Source organism: Ictidomys tridecemlineatus, chromosome 11, assembly GCF_052094955.1.
Source record: "Ictidomys tridecemlineatus isolate mIctTri1 chromosome 11, mIctTri1.hap1, whole genome shotgun sequence".
Taxonomy (NCBI): Eukaryota; Metazoa; Chordata; class Mammalia; order Rodentia; family Sciuridae; genus Ictidomys; species Ictidomys tridecemlineatus.
In genome coordinates this window covers 23,259,502-23,274,700 of record NC_135487.1, presented here as the reverse complement: position 1 = coordinate 23,274,700, position 15,199 = coordinate 23,259,502, and the positions used below count along the sequence as shown (strand labels likewise).

General features: G+C 44.0%; 1 protein-coding gene across 6 annotated transcripts in view; it reads left to right on the top strand.

Moving 5' to 3' along the window:
* Positions 1-15,199, top strand: part of Csmd2 (CUB and Sushi multiple domains 2) — a 542,274-nt gene that overhangs the window by 378,813 nt on the left and 148,262 nt on the right. For all 6 annotated transcript variants that reach the window (XM_078025879.1, XM_078025878.1, XM_078025877.1 and 3 more), the window contains 3 exons: positions 7,417-7,573; positions 8,774-8,965; positions 13,388-13,514. In XM_078025879.1, coding sequence (XP_077882005.1) covers positions 7,417-7,573; positions 8,774-8,965; positions 13,388-13,514 — 476 coding nt within the window. The remainder of the gene's footprint in view (positions 1-7,416; positions 7,574-8,773; positions 8,966-13,387; positions 13,515-15,199) is intronic.

Sequence of the window (15,199 nt, the reverse complement as noted above, 5' to 3'; positions counted from 1 at the left end):
TACAGAGCCACCCTGTCACCTCAGGCAGCTGCAGCAGCCGTGCTGTTGAAGCCTGTCATCTGCTCTGCTTCCACATGGATATGTGTGGAAGGAACCCAATGCACAACAGTCCCCTCCAAGAACATCTGCCATTGCCCTAGTGTGACCGGCCCATCTGCCTGAATGCTGGTATGTTCCTAATCCCAAGGCCTTGCCTGTCCCTACGAAGATGCCTCTGAACTCCAAGGAAATCTATCCACACTTTACTTGTCTCTTGAGATAGGATGTCTCCTGCATCTGACTAACCCTCCAAACTTTCTTGCATTTCTGACCCATGAAAAATCCATGTTTCCCTGCATGTGTTCCATGCCCTCAATAACTGCAGATTTCCCAGAATCACCCCGTACTTGTCACTCCAGCTTGTCTCCCATAACCACCTGACTTCTTTTCCTTTGGTCCCTGCCAGGTGATTTTGCTACTACCTTCAGATGAGTAAGACAGGAGAGGCTTTTAAATGCAATAAGATTTTTGCAAAACGCAAAAGAAAACACCACTTCCAGCTTATGAGGGCAAGAGAAGACATGCATGTAACTACATCCTCCACCAGTTCCCAGTAGAATAACTGAAGGGACATAAGACAGGGGAATGTGGTCTCAGCCCTGGAAATTGGGCAAAAGTGTCTTTCGCATAAAAGTTAAAGGAATTTCTGCCAAAATAGAATATTCAAGGAAGAAAGTCTGTATTGAGAAAGGGCCTAAGCAAATTACAATTCATGCAAATGAAGCAAAATCCTGCCTGTCGTTTAAGGACCAGAAACACTAAGGAAAAATCCATGTAAGACCATGTAGTTCAGAGCAGCAGAGCCTGGAACCAAGAATAGAATATAGACCATTGGCAAGAACAAAATCTCCATTCTTCTAGCTCCTCCAGACGGGAGCCTATGTGGATTCCTGGCCTTGACTTGACTTCCTGGCCTTCATTTGGCTTTGGGGGGCACATCAGGAAAAGCAAATAATGCCATGCTGGCAAGTCAACCAGGGTGGCAAGTCTCACTAGGGAAGGGGCTACCATCTCTCTACCACTCTCCCTCTCTTAGTTGGAAATGCCTCAGCTTGCTGTGCCCTGTTTGGGCCTAGCTCTTCTGCTCCCTGTTAGAGACTTGGGGTGTTTACATTCTCCACTGCCATTCTCCCTCCACAATGTTATGCCAACAAGGAAATTAACCGAGGTGAGTAAATATTCAGAGGATCAGAAGAAGGAGGTCTGCCTGAGGAATGAGAGCTAATTGCCCCTCTGTAAGCAACTAAGGACAGAAACACACTTTAAAAGCTCTGAGTTTGTATTCTTAACAGGATTTGAGAGAGTATTATATTGATGGCACAAAAAAAATAGGCAATAATGAAAACAGAACCATCTGAGATGAGGAAAGATTGGATGGAGATGAAAAACATGATCACCCAATTAGAAAATGGAACGGAGGCGATGAATGGAAGAGGATGAGCCACAGAAAAATGAAGTCAGTTCATTGTAAGATATGTTGAAGAACTTCTCCACATCTCATAAGGAAATGAAAAGGAGGGTTCCATTATATTAATAAAATGTACAATCAATCTGCAGTAAAACTTTATGTGCCAAATAACATAGTATGAATAAATTAAATAAAAACTGATAGGAATATAAAAAAATTTTAATAAAGTTACAGTCATCGTGGGAGATTTTAATGTACCTCCCTTAGTCTCTGACATGTCACTCTGATTAAAAATAAATAAGGATTTGGGTCGTTTGGATAATATAACAGAATAAATCCAAAGAAAGTAGGGGAAAGATACTTCTAAAGATGAAAGCAGAAATGACTAGAAAAAGAATAGCAATTATCAACAAAACCAACTGGTTGATAATGAAATAGATACACGTGGCAGGATGAATCAAGGAATTAAAAAGAGACAAATGTGTAATGCTAGGCATGAAAAAGGGAACATAATCCTTAATACAATAGAGATTGTGAAAAGAAGAAAATATTTAGAAACAACTGTTCTTTCAAGAAATCTGCAAGCTCAAATGAAATGGAAATTTTTGTAGATGAAAAGTACTATGATGTACTATGATGTAAATAAATGAAAATCTGAATAAACTAGAAACCATTAACAAATTGGAATTCTTCTAGATCCCTTCTCAAAAGCCCCAGGACCAGAATGTTTTACAGGTAAACTTTAATAAAACTTAAAGAAATAATGAATCCCCACAGTAATCCAAATATTCTAGAAAAGATAAAAATGAAGATCCATGTCCCAACTCTTTTTTTTTTTTTAATACATCAAATAGAAACCTGGATGACAATGAGGAGAATGGTGTTGACCAAGGCTGGGGAGTGCTGGCACCAGACCATGATAGTCAAATGGGATAGTCTTGATTACACAGGAGGAATAGGGCTTTTTTTCCTTGAGATTTATTGCAAAATATGATAACAATGATGATAAATAATAATGTACATTACACCACAAAAAGAATAAGTACTTGAGGTGATGAAAATGCTAATTGGCTTGATTTGATTCTCCACATTGTATTCATATATCACAATATCAACTATCATGTGTCAATTTATAATTTAAAAATTAATTTTAAAAAACCAAACTATTAGACCAAACAATCTCAAGATCATAAATCTAAAAATCCTGGCTATGATATCAGACTGAATCTAGCTGGATGATAAAGCAAAGATGACCAAGGGCCTCTGAGGCCAGGAGTGTGAGGATATGTCAACCATGGGAAAAGCTCATAATGTTTATTCTTTAGACGAATCACATGAGATTGTCTTTGTTGTAGTCAAAACTGGCCAAATATTGGCCATTTCCTGTGACTCGACCTAATATTCTATAAATGAATGTTATACAGACTAGAAGGGAAAAACACACGATCCTGCTGACCCATTCCCCAAACATCAGGTGATCAAGTTCAATATCCATTCACGATTTTTAAAAGTATTCCTAAAACTGTGAATAGTGCCTTCTCAATTTGATAAAGTGTTTCTCCCAAACACCTACAGCAAACACTGTACTTAATGGCAACACTTCCTGAGGATTTCTAGTGGCATCAAGCCCAAGAACAGTGACTTTGCCATCACCCGTAGAATCAGCATTGCACTGATGATCCAAGCCCATACAATTATACCCAGAAATGAAAAGGAAACCATTAAAATTATTTATAGACAAGAGACATAGTCCAGGCAAATAAACATCCAGAGAGAAATATATAGGAATATGGAAAATTGCCTTTCTTATTTAGAAAATACAAAAGGATCAACAAATAAACCATGAGAACTGATAAGACAAGTCAGTAAAGCAGCTGGTGTTTCTACAACCAATTATAATATGTAATTAGGGAGGGAAATCTCATTCGTAATAGAATAAAAACTATAAGCCACCTAGGAATGAGTCCTCCAAAATGTGGATAATCTTTACTGAGAAAATTATAAAGCATTATTTTAAAGGCAATATAACTAAAACAAATGCAGGGAGATGTCCTTCCCCATGGATGAACAGCCACTCATGGGAGAGAAGAGGGGAATTGTTGATACTTGATTACCACAGCCTTAGTGAGAATCAAGGAAATACAAATTAGAGTGAGATACCATTTTGCACCCATCAAACTGGAAAAAAAATTATGCCTGGAAATACTAAGAGTTGGTGAGAATATAAAATGATGAAAAGAGCCATCGCTGCTATGGGATGCTATTGATTGGTATTCCTCTTCTTCAGAGAGCAATCTGGAAATAGCTAGCAAAGCTGAAGATGTGTCTTCCCTCAACCAGCTTCTTGTGCTGGAGAAACTCAAGCCAGGCATGTTCTTGGACACAATAATGCTTGCATTGTGTTTTAGTCACCTTAGTCGCTGCTGTGACTAAAGGATCTGACCCGAACAAATGTAAGGAGGAAAAGTTTATTTGAGGGCTCACAGTTTTAGACGTCTTAGTCCATAGGAGGCCCACTCCATTCCTTGGGGCTCTAGGTGAGGCTAAACATCACGGTGGAGTGTGTGGCAGAGGGAAGCAGCTCACATGAGATAAGGAAGCAGAAAGAGTCTCCACTTACCAGATACAAATATATACCCAAAGCCACACCCCAATTCCTACCTCCTCCAGCCACACCCTACCAAGTCAGTTACCACTCCCTTAATCCCTATCAGGGGATTGAATCATTGATTGGATTAAGACTCTCACAACCCAATGGTTTCTCCTCTGAACCTTCTTGCATTGTTTCACATGTGAGATTTTGGGGGACACCTCACATCCAAACCATAACACATTGTCACTTAGCATGTTCATTTGGAAACCAGCTGCCTTGCTGACCTGTCTTACTAGATGTCCCGGACATGTGTAGATTCTCCTGGATTTCTGAGAGAGATGTTCCCCTCACCCTGTATCTGATGAACTGGATCATCCAGCAAGAGCCTGTGAGGAAATAAATGTGTGCAAAGGCCCAATTCCCTAAAGCAATCGAAAATATAAAAATACCCAGGAATAAGTAGAGAAATTCACTGAGAGACATAAATGACAACTTGATTAAATGGAGTCAGACACCATGAATATGGATCAGAAGAGTTAATATCCCACAGGTGCATTTTTTCTCAAATCAATCCATACATTTTAATGTAACTTGGAATGACACAAGTTTTCTTTTTTGCATATTTGCTTTATTTTTTTTAATTTGGGGAAATTCTTGAGTTTATCTAGAAGAGTAAATATGGGAGAATTTTTTTAGGTGGAAATGAAGACTTTCTTACTATATATTTAAATATGCTATCAACCTACACAAACTAAAAACATGGGTCATGCACAGGAATAGACAAATAGCCAAATGCTGTGGAATAGAAGGTTCACGAACAAACCACATTTATGTAACTATATATGAATTACATATGAATTTAAAAGATATATGAATTTAAAATTGGTATTAGATAGAACATTTACAAACAGGCTTTTGTGAAATGACTAACCAACTAGGGAATAAAGGTAGAATCTTATATGATAGGCCAAAATAAATTCCAGGTGGATTGAAAAACAAAAATGCTATAAGCCAGGTACTATGGTGCAGGCCTATAATCTCAGTGGCTTAGGAGGCTGAGGAAGGAGGACCTTTAGTTCAAATCCAGCCTCGTCAACTTAGCAAGACACTAAACAAATTAGCAAGACCTCATCTCAAAATGAAATATATTTTAAAAAAGGGCTGGGGATGTAGTTCAGAGTTTAAATAGCCCTGGGTTTAATCCATGATTACCATCCCCCCCCCCAATACTAGAGGAAACATTGGTTTATTTATTTACCATATATTTTCTGAGTGCCAGGACACATATTCTATACACTGTTGTGCAAGTAATTGCGTTGTGGATTGGGTTAATGTTATGATGGAAATCCCTGCAGCTATTTAATTGCCACTGTGAAAAAATACTTAATGACTTGAAAAGTACGCACGCTATGTTAAGTGAAAGAGCTTAGGGTTGTCTACTGTATTGATAGTTTGAGCTTCTTTTTATAAAATAAAAAATATTAATAAATCTAGGTAAGGAAAGTAAGGACAAAGCTTGGAAGGATTATACCAAAATGCAACAAGTACTGAGAGTTGTTTTTCTTTTCTCTGTGCTTTTCTGTTTTAGAAGTTTTTCTGCAATGCACATTTTATTGTAATGCTACAAATAACATTTTTTTGTGCCTAGCAAATGAGAATGAATTATGCTTTAAAATTAAAGAAAATATCCTGTACTCATTATACTTTTTATTAATTAACAATAATTTCTTCATACCATCATCCATCCAGTGAATGCTCAAATTTCCAATGAGCTCATAAATGTCACAGTATTTTTATAAATTTACAGTTTATTCAAATCAGTCTCTAAGATCCATTGGACAACAGTAGATTAGTTATCTCGTGTGTTTGTTAACCTGTAGATTTCTCCCTCCATCTCTTTTCTTTTTATGCTTGTAATTTATTTGTTAAAAAAAAATCTGGCTGTTTGTTCAGTGGAATTTTTCACACTCTGGACTTTGCTGACTTCCAGCACATAGTATCTTTTTTAGTATTCCTCCTTCCTCGGTATGTCCTATAGGATGGGAATAGGATCTAGTGGCTTGATCTGATCAGGTTTGACTCTTTGGCAAGGTGATTCCCTAGATGGTGATCTGCTTTCCATTAAGAAGCTCTTGATGTTTAGTTTTCTTCCTTATGGTGATGTTAGCAACTGGTGAGAATTAACGCCTTGATCCATGAATTCAAATGTATGCCTCAATGGGTAAAAATATTTTTATAATAATTTGGATACAGTCATGGGCTAAACTTCTGAATTGGTGCCATCTCTGTGTTGGTTGGACTCCAGGATCCTCTCAGTATTTCAATAACGTAACCACCAACACATCAGATCTGGAAACAGACTTAAGGCTCCCAGCAGCCTAAATGAATCTCTGTAATCTACAGCACTGTGAGCTTGAAGGATGGCTTCCTTTACAAAGCGCTGCTTCATAAATAGGAGGATGGAAATATTGTTCCAATTTGCTGGCAGCTGGCTCCACATTGTGCACCATGCACAAATATCCATCACCCACCCATAGATCCCATCTTTGATATTTACTAAAGCACCAGGGGTTCTTTCACTCAATCACAACTTCTGTTGTTATTTGTACAATTATCTAGGAAGGAGCAGCAACCTCGAAACCTGGGGAGCCAGTTCATTATTCTGATGATTGTTGTCTTTGCTGGTGCTCAGAAGTTCAGGGGACAGATGGGAATCAGGGAGGCCAGATGCCTGAGCCATTCCACCCTTGGCAAGCCCAGCAGGCCCTAGCTGGAGCCCTCATTACAAGGAGAAGGGGCAGAGACTGAGCTTGGAGAAGGGAAAGTCACCATACCCTGCTGGCCATTTTGACTCCATCCTGCCTGTGTTTCAGGGATCCTGTCCAGCAGATGGTTAAGACAGGTCACCCCATGGTGAGATGGGGGTCAGGTCCTCTCCTCTCCTGGAAGGATGGGAGTGACTGTTTAGCAATGGAGGGATGTCGAATGCTCTCAGCCTGCCTGTCTGCAGAAACAGATGGCTGGGGAGTCAGGCAGTCCCAACCTGGCCTCCCCAGGCTGCTGAAGAGGAAGCTGGTGCCATATGAGGGTTGAGGGACCAGGAGCAGGTTTCCCTGGAAAGGTTGGAACGGCAACCAGTTTTCAAAGACTAGATTCACAATGGAGATGGGCTGGGCACACTGACACTGAGAGGAAACAGGACAATTGATTGCTCAGCCGCCAGCTTCGTGCTGCCACCTTCCTTGCTGATGACAATTAACTACCCATCTAGCAGTGGTTGTCAGTGCTGACACCTGGGAAGGTGGGCCATGGGGTGTGACATGTGGCCAATATAAGGCTGTGCTGGTGTTACCAGATTGGGATGTCTCCTGCCCAGGTCTACGATGGCAACAACAACTCTGCCCGTTTGCTGGGGGTGTTCAGCCGCTCTGAGATGTTGGGAGTGACTTTGAACAGCACGTCTAGCAGTCTGTGGCTGGATTTCATCACCGATGCCGAAAACACCAGTCAGGGCTTTGAGCTACAGTTTTCCAGTGAGTCTTTCCTGCATCTGAATGGACAATGAAGTTGGGCTTTCTCATTGTACTCATTTGTTTGAGCTCCTGTTTATCTGGTAGACATGCTCTTATAGACTATTTCAGAGTCCAGTAGGTCTCCATCAATTGAGGGATGGATAAATAAAATGAGATATGTCTGTACAATGGAATATTATGTGGCCATAAAAACAAATGAAGTAGTGATACATGCTTCAACATAAGTGGGGCTTGGAAAAATTACACAGTCCAAGAAGACAGTTACAAAGACCACATAGTATATGACTTCATTTTTACAAACTGCCCAGAGCAAGCAAATCTATAGAGACAGAAGGCAAATTTGCTGAGAGTGCTGAGACAAAAACTCATCTAGGCTGCTTTTTGAGGTGATAAAAATGTTCTAGAACCAATAGTGATACTAGTCGAACAGCTCTGTGGATAGATAAAAGAAAACACTGAACTCTACACTTTAGATGGATGAATTATGACATGTGAATTGTGTCTCAATAAATATATTAGGGGTTTAAAAAGTAAACAATGTGTATTCAGGAACCCCCTTGTCTGGATGTCAGGCCACCTGGCGAAGGGATCTTTGCCTATTTCAGAGATGGCTCAGTGCATGAGAATTAAATAGACTCAAATTTGAATTCCATTTCCATTACCTGAAAGTCACGTGAGTTTGGAACAATTTATTTAACCTTCCTAAGTCAATGCTCTGGGTTGTAAAACGCAGATGATTAAACCTACCTAAGACTCCTGTGAATTAACAACTGAGAGGCAGCAGATGCTAAGCCCCATAGCAGGAGCTCTGTATAAGTCAGTTTCTTCCTTTTCCAACAGAATATGTTTAAACAGGGCATAATGAGGCTCTTGAATGTACATTTAAAGTGACTTTTCCGTATTATCCTGTCCCATCACAATGTCTCAGAGAGCAAATTGGAAGGAACAGGTCTCTAGCAAAATGCTGTGGGGTCAACAAAAGAAATAGAAAATCCAGCGCCTAGGCCTGAAAACTATTAAAAAGCTGGACTCATTTACATGTAAGCACAGGGGAGAGAATGTTCCCTGGAAATGCTGAGGGATCCCAAGTGGGGAGCAGTGGCCAGACATCTTCCTGAGAACCTGGGCTTGAAGGAGGAGCAGAAGTTGGGTTTCTGCCCCCACAGGTCTCGCTCACTCTGCCTCTCGTCTCATCTCCAGGTTTTGAGCTCATCAAATGCGAAGATCCTGGAACGCCCCAGTTTGGCTACAAGGTTCATGATGGAGGTCACTTTGCAGGCAGCTCTGTGTCCTTCAGTTGTGACCCTGGCTACAGCCTGCGGGGCAGCCAGGAGCTGCAGTGTCTGAGTGGAGAACGCAGGACCTGGGACCGGCCGCTGCCCACCTGTGTCGGTAGGATGCTCCTGCTGTTCAGGGGCCCCTCTGGTCTCCCCTCACCTGAACTCCAGCCTTGGTCTCATTGAGGATGCCCAGGGCTGGGGGCTATCTACCCGGACTGGATCCTCCTGCTAATAGGCCTTGTGGCTTGTCTCTTCCCCAGTTCCTCACGTTCCCACCTCATTACACCTGTGCAGCCACATAGTTAGGCACTGGCCAGTCATTATCACACATTTAGCAAGTGGAACCAGAGCCAAGTCCTGCCCTCAGGGTGATGGGAGAGTGGTAGACGAATCCATTAAAAAGGGGGAGGTGAGATTTTGCCTGGTTTCCGGGGCTTCCTACCATACCAACACTCCAACAAGTCTCCCACTCACTATGGATCTCAGTTTCAATGAAAGCAAAATAAGGCGCATGCTCCCTTTTCTGGGAGAATGTTGAAAGAAAGGATAAGATAATGAACCCTCGCCAATCTTCACTCTTAAGAGCATGATTGTGAGCTTGCATCTTCTTGAGCCCCTGTTCTTCCAGAACATCAGCAAAGGGTCTCTGGAGGCGGTGCACAAGTGTCCTAGGACAAGCCACAGTAGCCTGGTGTGGAAGTACAAAATAGGCAAAATCAGACTCTCCGTTTGTCCGGGCTTTTCCCCTCCCTGCTAATCAGGATTCCCATCACACCGTCTGGTCTTGCTTCCCCAGTGGCGGGTCCTGCCCTCTGCTCCCTTCACCACACATCAAGCCAATGCATCAGTGCAGCCCTGGCTGATCTCATAAGAACAAAACATCTGGTGGGCAAGTATGTAAGTGCCCCCAAGCCCCACAACTGGGCAGGTGTAGGCCTGGGTACATGGAGGCAGAGAAAGAATGAAGTCTGTTTCCTGCCCTCAGGAAACAAAAGCAGATGGTTAACATACAAGGTCATCACTGTACAAAGGGCTGTGTGCAAAGTGTTGGGGCAGAGGAGGAGCTTGCAGTTCAGAGTTGGAAGGAAGGGTGGGTGAGAATTCACCCACAGGAGAGGCGAGCGGGAATGGGGGACTTTCTAGCCTAAGCACAGGACCTATAGACAACACTGCAGTAAGTGTCAGTGGCCACAGTTGGTCCTCCCCCCCCCCCCCCCGCAGAAGGTTACATTTCAACAGGATCTGCAATGCAGATACACAGCAGAGAATCAAGGGACAGAATTTTAAGTCTGAAAGTAGGACCAGGACCCTCACCTGTAAGGAGCCCCCAGGGACTTCCTCTTCCTTTGTCCTCGCGGTGTGCCTGGTCTATGGACATGTCCCTTCTCTTTCTCCCTTCACCTCTCTTTTCATTTCTTTCTTTTATTCACATGTCAAGCCCTATGCTAGGCCCTAGGAATGCAGAGAAGAGAGCTCCCAGGCCAGCCAGGGGACACACAACTGTACAGCAGTGTGAGGCCTCAGGCAGGAAAGCCCAAGCAAGCCGACTCTCAGGGAGGAATGATGACTCACCTTATAAGAAATTTATTTGCTTTGCAGAAAAGATTTACTGTAAGATTCCCTTGACCATCAAATATGCCCACTGGACTAGACTTAGAGGAGCCACTCAAGGCTGGAAAGAATATTTATACTGTGAGCTGTAGAGGCCTTCCCCACGGAGGTCCATCAGGCCCCTCGCTTTTAGCAGGGTGAGGCTGTGTATTGGGGATTATGCGTGCATATTTTCAAATATGTCGCATGTGTTAGACTCCAGCATGCTCTATCAGAGGCAACGACCAGCTTCATCGATGAGTAGACTCAGCAGCCCAACACGCAGCCAGGGCTCTAGGACAGAAAGGAGGGGAAGTTAGGAAGAATAGAATCTTACATCTTACTGGTGAATCTGCGGCAGGCTGGCCTGCTCGGTCCCCTTCTTCTCACCTGCCAGTCCTCAGATAACATGATCCCGTGGGGGAAGAAGAAGCAGTTGTGCTCCATGGAGGAGCCCCCAGGCTGCTGCCTCTGAACATACGCTTACTGGGAAGCAGGAGGTACTTCCCTGGGAATATGGAAGGAAGCTCTGGCCAGGGACAGAGATGATATCCTGCCACTATTCCAGCCCCGTCCTCCATTGGTGGGGCCAGCAGGCTTCCTTCCCACAATTGTAGTCCATCCTCTCCTGGACGCCCTGCCTTGTCCCCTTTCACTCTGGCTCCCACCCCCAGGCACCATGGGAGGAGGGCCCTCAAGTGAGGCTTGAGCAAAGGGCGTGGTCTCCTGAGCACACTCACGGGTAGGTGGTCCTTGGGGTCCAGGAGATGCTTGGTGGGTCTTTCATAGCAACAAGTGAAGGTCACTATCCCATCTGGGACTTTGATCCCATCTTCTCCTATGGCTTCTAGCATCTCACTTTATCAATTATTTCCTTTCCCAGATAGCATTGCCATGAATCTCTTCCTCTCTGTTTTCACTCATGCACCTTCAACTCAAACACATAGCATAATTTTCCTGGGAAGCAATAGTTTCTTTCCTTTGTTCGATCATCCACTAGTTCATTCAATAAACATTTATTAAGCTTCTACACTGTGCCAAACACCATAGTCGGCACTTGATGTACAAACACGAGTAAGACAAGGTCCCTGCAGCCAAGGAGCTTATAGTCTTGTGCAGGAGATTGACATTACTTTAATAACAAGTTATACCTCTTCTGACAAAAATCCATTCACATTGTAATGGAGATGCAAAGGAAGACAGTGTCAGCACTACCGGAGGAAGGGAGGGGTATTGCAAAAGGTTTCAAGGGAGGGTGTTTGTCAGGCTGTCAGTCCAAGTAGCAGAATGAGGAGGCCCAGCTGTCTGGGCAACTGGAGCCTGTAACACTCAGCGGGACCAAGGGGTTCGTGGGCTGGGGGTGGGGTAAAGGGAGCCCTGTGGAGGGTTAAGACTAAATTCTGGGAAGGAAGATTGAAAGCATGAGTGCATATTTGCATTTCGTAAAGATCCCTTAGCTGGCACTGCTGAGGGTGGGCTACTGTGCCAGCCGAGAGATGGCAAAGGCCAGAGCTAGGACTCGAGAAAGAGGAGCTAAGTAGAGTCAAAAGTGAAAAGAGTCACAGAAGTTCAGGGACTGGATACTGGAAGCAGATCAGACATGGGAGAGGAAGGAGGAGTCGGGGAGCCACAGCTTGCAATTTAGGTGATGCTTCTCACTGGGAATACACATCTCTCTGCAAGACTCCCTGTCTCTAGCTTCAGCCTTCTGTGACCCTCAGAGCTGGAGGACCATGTCTTGGTGGCCTCTGTTCTCCTGGTAGCTGGCACATGCTCCCTTGCCAGTGAGCAAGTACAAGTGCTTGTGTTTTCTCTCTAGGGGACTCTGAAGAGTTTGGTCACAGAGTAGCCATGCAGTTCCATACCCATGGACCTGTTTCTTAGCAGGCTTATTCACCCACTTCAAGTGCACAATTTAGTATCTTCACAGGGCTGCAAAGTTCCCTAATGTGTAAAGTAATAATTCACTCACATGCTTGCACGTTATAGTTCTTCCCTATGGAAGTAAGCATCAAGTGTTTACATCAATACTTTAATTCTGGAACATTTTCCCCATTATAAAGAAATCCTATATCCATTAGCAGGCACTTCCCACTGATTCCCTGGGTCCTTCACAACCATTAATATACCTTCTATCTCTATAGATTTACTTCTTCTGGATATTTCCTATAAGTGGAATCACACAATGTTTTACCTATGGGTCTGGCTCCTTTCACTTAGTGTATGCTTTCAAAATTCATCAACATTGTAGCACGTCTCCCAACTTTATTCTTTCTTGTGGCTACTATTCCATTGTATAGATTTATCAACTTTTGTGTGTATTTTCTTCACTTTATGGACATTTGGGTTGCTTTTACTTATTACTGCCATGAATGATGAGGCTATCAACATTCATGTTCAAGTATTTGTGTGAGTGTGTAATTCTCTGGGGTGGGTACCTGAGCACAGAAGTGCTGGATCATGTTTGGTAACTGTATTTAACATCTCGAGGAACTACCAAATTGGTTTCCAAAGCGTCTGCATCATTGTTCAATTCTGTCCTTGATAAGAGGGTTCTCCCCACCCTCACCCACTCTTGTAGTCTGTGTTTTGTTATATCCATCCCAGGAGCTGTGAAATGGGATCTCATCGTGGTTTTGATTTGCATTCCCCTAATGGCATCATTGCACATGGATATTGGCCATTCACCTATCCCCTTTAAAGAAATGTCTATTCATTCCACTCCCTTGCCCAGTTTTTAATTGGGTTTTGTGTCTTTTAAGAATTGAGAATTTGTCTCAGGTTCTGCATACAGTTCTCATTGTGGAACCTGTCTGTGTGCTGGCCTCAACCTCCTGGAGTGGATGAGAGTGACTTGGGGCTCACTGGCACCCAAGGAACTGGTGACTGACTGCTGACAGCTTGGGTCACTCTGCGGAACTCACACTTTGGGGATTTCTTTCAGCTGAGTGTGGAGGGACGGTGAAAGGAGAGGTGTCAGGGCAGGTGCTGTCGCCGGGGTATCCAGCTCCCTACGAACACAACCTCAACTGCATCTGGACCGTGGAAGCAGATGCCGGCTGCACCATCGGGTAAGTGTTGGACTGCCAGAGTAACCCTTGCTGTCCTTTGTGGGTCACCAGGCTGCCCCAGCTCATGCCTGGTCCTTCCTGCCTCTCCTGGAGGCCCTTGGGATCAATGATAGTTGGCCATAACCCCTGGCTTGGGCTCTTTCCCATGGAAAACCTGGACAGGCTGGTGTCAGCCTCCCAGGGCTGCAGTCTAAGTGCAGAAAACAGGTACAGCAGCAGCGGAATGGGCTTGGAGCCATATAGCCCCAGGCTCAAATCCCAGCCTTTCCACTTACAGGCTGCAGGACTTTGAAGAAGTCAAGTCCCTTTACCTCTGGGTGTCTCACTGTCTTCTGCAAAGCATGGGACAGAGCACTTGAATGATACACTGCCTGGAATGCACTCAACCAGCATTTGGAACACAGTGAAGGCTTGATCCTGGCCCCTGTGCCCGTTCCCCTGATAGTCAGTGAAGGTCAGCTGAGAAGTGTATGATCCCGGGCAGGCTGCTTCCATTTCTCAGTGTTTCCTCATCTGTAAAATGAGGACAAGAATGCTTGTATTGCGGGGTTTGGGGGCAGGGAGTAAATAACAGAAGCCCGGTGGTGCCTGGTACTTGGTACCTTCTCCCTCCAAGTATAGCTTCCTTCCCACGTTAGCACCTGAGTAATAGGAATTCTTTATTGGAATTCCAAGGAACTGGGAAGGAGAAGAGCATCAGCACTTCTCACCTCAGGACCCGTCTTCTCCATCCCTCACCGTAGCCCTGTGGTTAATAACAATATGCCCTGACATGACATAGACATTATTATGATTCCCATTTTATACATGAGAAACCTGAGATTTCAAAAGAATGCATGTCTGAATTGCACAAGGAGGCAGACGGCTTGGGATAGGAACCCAGATCTTCCTGAATCTCTTCTCCATATCCCACTGTGGGCAAGTCTGGTTCTTGAGCCCAGTGAGTAAGCAGGTACAGAGCAGGTTGGGGTGGCAGCATGCATGAAAGGTGTGATAGGAGAATTGAACAAGGGAATTGTGGGGTCACCAGTCTGGCTGGAGCAGAGGATGCATATAAATAAGGACAAGAGTATGGCTTGGCTAGGGAGGGTCTTCAGTGCCAGTAAATAAGGGAGTCGTGGTGGGCTCTTGAGAAGGGTTGGCTCACCAGGGTCCTTGGCAGTGCAGAGAGCCCATGAGAAAGCAACGATCAGGAGCCTGCTCCAGCCATTTAGGAATGAAGTACTGAGGATTTGGAAAAATGGTGAGCCAAGAAAAGGAGAAGAGTAGCCAGAAGAAGAACCCTGTTCTTGAGAGTTTCAATAAAACCAGCTCAAGGATTGCCTTGTTGCAAGAGAGGTAGACGTAGATTCACTGGGGGACACACGTCCTGAGACTCAATTTAATTAAATTTAAAGAATGTATTAAGTATTTGCTGTGTGCAAGTTTTTGAGCTGCACCCTCAAATGAGGCCAGCAGTACTCCTAGGAACTTTGTACCACTAGGAGGATGAATTCAATAGACACTGTCATCCTGCACAGCTGGGATGCTCTTCCAGAAGCACAGATGATCCATTCAGCCTCTGACTAGAAGCCTCCATGGCACCCCATGAAGCTTGGGTCACTCCACAAGCAAAACTTCGACATCTCATCCGTGACTAGACGGTCGCCTGTACTTGGTGGGTGGCCATAGCCACAGAGGAGATG